This window comes from Aotus nancymaae, unplaced genomic scaffold (assembly GCF_030222135.1).
Source record: "Aotus nancymaae isolate 86718 unplaced genomic scaffold, 86718_ANA_hifiasm-v0.15.2.pri h1tg000003l, whole genome shotgun sequence".
NCBI classification, from domain to species: domain Eukaryota; kingdom Metazoa; phylum Chordata; class Mammalia; order Primates; family Aotidae; genus Aotus; species Aotus nancymaae.
The window spans coordinates 2,726,074-2,730,223 of record NW_026988414.1 but is presented as its reverse complement, the minus strand read 5'-3'; the positions used below and the strand labels follow the sequence as shown (position 1 = coordinate 2,730,223).

At 56.0% G+C, this 4,150-nt stretch overlaps 1 protein-coding gene across 1 annotated transcript; it reads left to right on the top strand.

Annotated features, from left to right (window-relative positions):
* Positions 1-231: 231 nt before the first annotated feature.
* LINC02913 (long intergenic non-protein coding RNA 2913) lies at positions 232-3,745 on the top strand. Its single transcript, XM_012457991.2, is given in 4 exon segments — positions 232-808; positions 811-866; positions 868-1,242; positions 1,244-3,745. Coding segments are annotated over 4 exon segments (699 nt in total). The 5' UTR covers positions 232-783; the 3' UTR covers positions 1,487-3,745.
* The last annotated feature ends 405 nt before the right edge of the window (positions 3,746-4,150 follow it).

Genomic DNA, 4,150 nt, shown 5'->3' with positions numbered 1-4,150 from the left:
TGGGTAGGCAAAGCCGGGAGAAACTGCTGAGACGAGGTTAGGATTTAACCTTTAAATTCTGGAGCCATCGGAAACCGAGGGGAGGACGCCCGGGTGTCGGTGCTAATGAGGCTGGGGGCGGGCGGGGGACGGGGGCCTCTGAGTCCGGGGCAGGTCTCGGGGCCTCCCGGGGAAGGCCCTGGGAGCCCTTGGCCCTGGCGGCCTCAGCCATCAGACTGGGAATGTCTCTGATTGGGCGGCCAGGAGGCGGTGGCCCTCCTCGCTGCCCAGCTGAGGGGTGTCGTCTTCCGCGAAGTTAGGGTCTCACCTGGGAGGCAGGGAGGGAGGGGGCTGCCTGAGGCCCTGGGCTCCTCCGGGGCCGGCACACACCCCGTCTCACCCTGTCTCACCCACATTCCTTCGCGTTTCCCCGCCGGGTGTGGATTTCCAAAACCCATCCTCACTCCCCTCCTTCCTTCACCCCAAGTCACCCCTGTTCCCAGCTCTGTTTATTGCCCCGCCCAGGGAGGGCTTTTCTGCACCTCAGGCTTGTCCTAGGGCCCCGAGACCTCCGTACGCCTCGGTTTCTTCATCTGTTACTGGGAGGCGATGGAAACTGGGCCCACCTGACTGCGGGTCAAATGCCAGGGCTGCTGTGGTCCCAGCCTTGCATGTGGATTCTCTCACCTGAGCCAGGAGTCAGGAAATCAGGGTTCTAGTCCAGCTGGGAATTGTCCCAGTGTGAACTGGGAGTAAGAGTTCCTGCCCTCTGACCTCTCTTGGTGGCAATGGGGACCATGCGAGATGGAGTATGTGGCCTTGAGCAATAAACCCACCTGTGGGGGGAGGCGGGCGAGGACACCTGCAGCTCCTTGAACCCAGCACTTTGTTTCTTTAAGGCCTTTGCCCAGGCTGTGGGCTCTTCCTGGAACCCCTTTTCTTCCCACTAAAGCCCTTCCCTTCAATGCCTCTTCCTCTGGGAAGCCCTCTCTGGTGCCCAGCCCGTCCTCTTCTGCCCCCTCTCAGTTCTGCACCCCATGCTGAGGCCCAGATTGCCTGCTTTGCACACAGGGCTGTGAGCTCCATGAGGGCAGAAACCACACGGCTCTTCACAGCTGTGTTGCCCGGGCCTGGCCTGGAGCCCCTCAGGAAGCGAGACATCTGAATCCTCTGCCCTGTGGCCCTGGCAGCCAGGTAGAGCCACCTTGGCCAGACCACCGTGGCTTGGAGCAAGCAGCAGCCTCGTGGCTGGGGAACCACGTTTTCCCCGGCACATCAGCAGGCCCTAAGTGCTGCATGGGTGCTTGGCTCTGCCCTCGGAGCACTGATGCCCGGGGGACACTACCCTTTGTGTGTGCCACCTAAGAGAGAATGCAGCCTTCGAGGGGGCGGGGGTAAGCGTGAACCCAGGCCCTGTGGTCCCCTCCTAAGAAAGTTCCTGGGTCTGCCTGTCCAGTCCCGGCCTTTTCCCTGTGCTGTCTGGGATGGTGGGTGGACCTGCTGCTGAGCGGTGGGACCTAAAGACCCACAGTGACCTAGAGGAGGCACTGCCCAGAGCTCCTAACTGGGGTGGGGTGCAAAGGGCAGGTGGGTGAGGGAGGCAGAGAGAAACGGATTAGTCACTCACACGTCAGTAGTCTAGCTGTGTGCCTACCTCTCTCACGCACTTCGTGGGGATTATTTCCTAGAACTCCCACAATGGCCCCTTGGCAGGTGATGCAGGTGTTATCTATGACGTGCAGATGAGGAAACTGAGGCACAGAGTCGTTACTCGATGTACGCACGAGCCCACAGTTGGGGAGGACAGAGGTTAGCTCCAGCCCAGTCCCCGGTCTCTCGGGGCCAGGCCCAGTGCTCCCGCCTCTCTGATAAGGATAAAAAGGAGGGAGCGGGAAGGGAGATATTCCCAGGCAACTACCATGAGACTTCCCAGCAGAGAGGCTTGAAAACGTTTTTTGTGTGTGTGTGGTATGCAAAGGAATTCCCCTTTGGTGTCGCTTTGAAAGATTTCGGGGAGATTTAAACTGCTTTTCAATGATTTGGGAATGTCAGCCTGGTGTTTTCTTGAGCATGACACCATGATGAGACTGGCCCCCAAGGCAGCCCCGTTTTACTCAGGTTATGGTAATAGAACTTCTGCAGCCGCAAAAGCAGCCTCCGCCGACTGAGCGCTCATTGTGGGGTCCATGCCGGACTCAGCCTTGACTCCGATGCCCACCCTGAGCCCCACCTGAGAAAGGGATTATTTCATCCCTGCATAATTTCCTTACAGCTGATGTCAGAATCTGCTTGTCTCTAAACTCACCATCTCCCCCTGATAGGAGTGAGCTTGGTGAGGGCTCCAATCTGGTCTCTCCCATTCATTGCTGAGTCCCTGGCACCCCAAATGGAGCAGCTAGTCAAAAAAGCTTTGCTGGACACATTTCAGATGAAGAGACTGAGGGTCAGAGAGGTCACATGGCTTGCTTGGAAGAAACATCAGATTTGTCAGGCTCAAGAGTCCATTTCTAACTCCCACGTCACAACCCAAGAGAGCCTCAGAGCCTGAGTCTTCCCCACTCCACCCATTCTCAGTCCTCGTACTAAAACCAGTGAGGCCTCCGAACTGCTGCGTGCTCCCCAACCTTTTCCTTGCTTATCTGGGAATCATGCAAAAGTTGGCCAGAGTCAGCTCAGTCTCGGGGAAGTTGCATTCTTCTGGAGTCACTTGGATGTCCCTGTTTTGCGTGACCTGATTCAAATTTTCCATCTTTTGTCACTTTGATTCCCACTCTGAGAAGTTTTCTCAGTACGTATCACCTTACTATGTGATGACTGACTTGGGTAATTCACATGTGCATTTGATGCCTGCTGCTTATCTTCTGTGGGGCCCCTGGTTCAGGGGAGTTTCAGCAGGTGTCTTGGTGAGACTGGGGTTGTAATCAGACCCTTTCAGGGTTAGAGCTTGGCCCTATCACTGAGTGACCTTGGGAGTCCTATTGGACCTGGATTCCTCACTTGCGGAATGGGACAGGTTGGGCTCCTGGATGGAAAGTGTCTTGCTCGATTATCTGGTCAGATACTGCCGTCACTCACTGCCCAAGATGCCCTACACGTGGGTTTTAGAGTTTGCTGGTTTCTGTTTATCCTCTGCGAATGTCCGACCATGTACAGACTGATGCATTTTGTAGGTACAAGATCCCGACACAATCAGTCTCTCTCCTCAAATGACCATGAGCACGCCTGGATTCAGAGAGCCCCGGGTGTGGGGAGCTGACGTGGGCACGAGGGCTGGGTCTGGCTGCTGGGATTCTGGGCTCAGGCAGGAGGGCAAGGTCCCAGGAGGTCATCTCTTTTCTCTTTACCCTGAACCGTTTGGAAGTTGGCTTCCAAATGTCCTGAATTCCTGCTCCTTAATATGTGGCCCAGAACAGCGCTAGGCCAGGCGGCAGGAGCTTGGTGGGTGTTGGTCTGCTGGGGAATGGGAAAAGGAAGAGAAATGTCAAGCTTTCCCTTAAAAACAAAACAAAACAGGGCCGGGCGTGGTGGCTCATGCCTGTAGTCCCAGCACTTTGGGAGGTCGGTGCGGGTGGATCACCTGGGGTCGGGAGTTCGAGACCAGCCTGGCTGACATGGAGAAAACCCTCCTCTACTTAAAAAAAAAATGAGCTGGGCGTGGTGGTGCATGCCTGTAGTCCCAGCTACTTGGGAGGCTGAGGCAGGAGAATTGCTTGAACCTGGGAGGTGGAGGTTGTGGTGAGCGGAAATCGTGCCATTGCACTCTAGCCTGGGCAACAAGAGTGAAACTCTAGCCTGGGCAACAAGAGTGAAACTCCATCTAAAAAACAAAAACAAAAACAAACCCTCACATTTCCCACCAATAACACACCATCGTTATCCCTATTCTTTAAGAAACATTGTTTTAGAAAAACATCTGCCTGAACACCAGGCAGTCCCAACACCTTCCTTGTGCCAGCGTTGCATGGGGCGCGCCAGCCAGTGAGGCCCCACTTGTGGGCAGGTAGCTCTGTGCTCTGCGAGGTGCCAGCCTCTTCACTGCCCAGGTCGTCCTCACCTCCACCCTGGAGGTGCAGCAGGCTGGCACTGCCATTTCCCAGATGAGGAAGATGAGACACAGAACTGAGGGGCCAGGCTGAAGGTCTCACAGTGAGAACTTGGGGAGCCCAGCTGT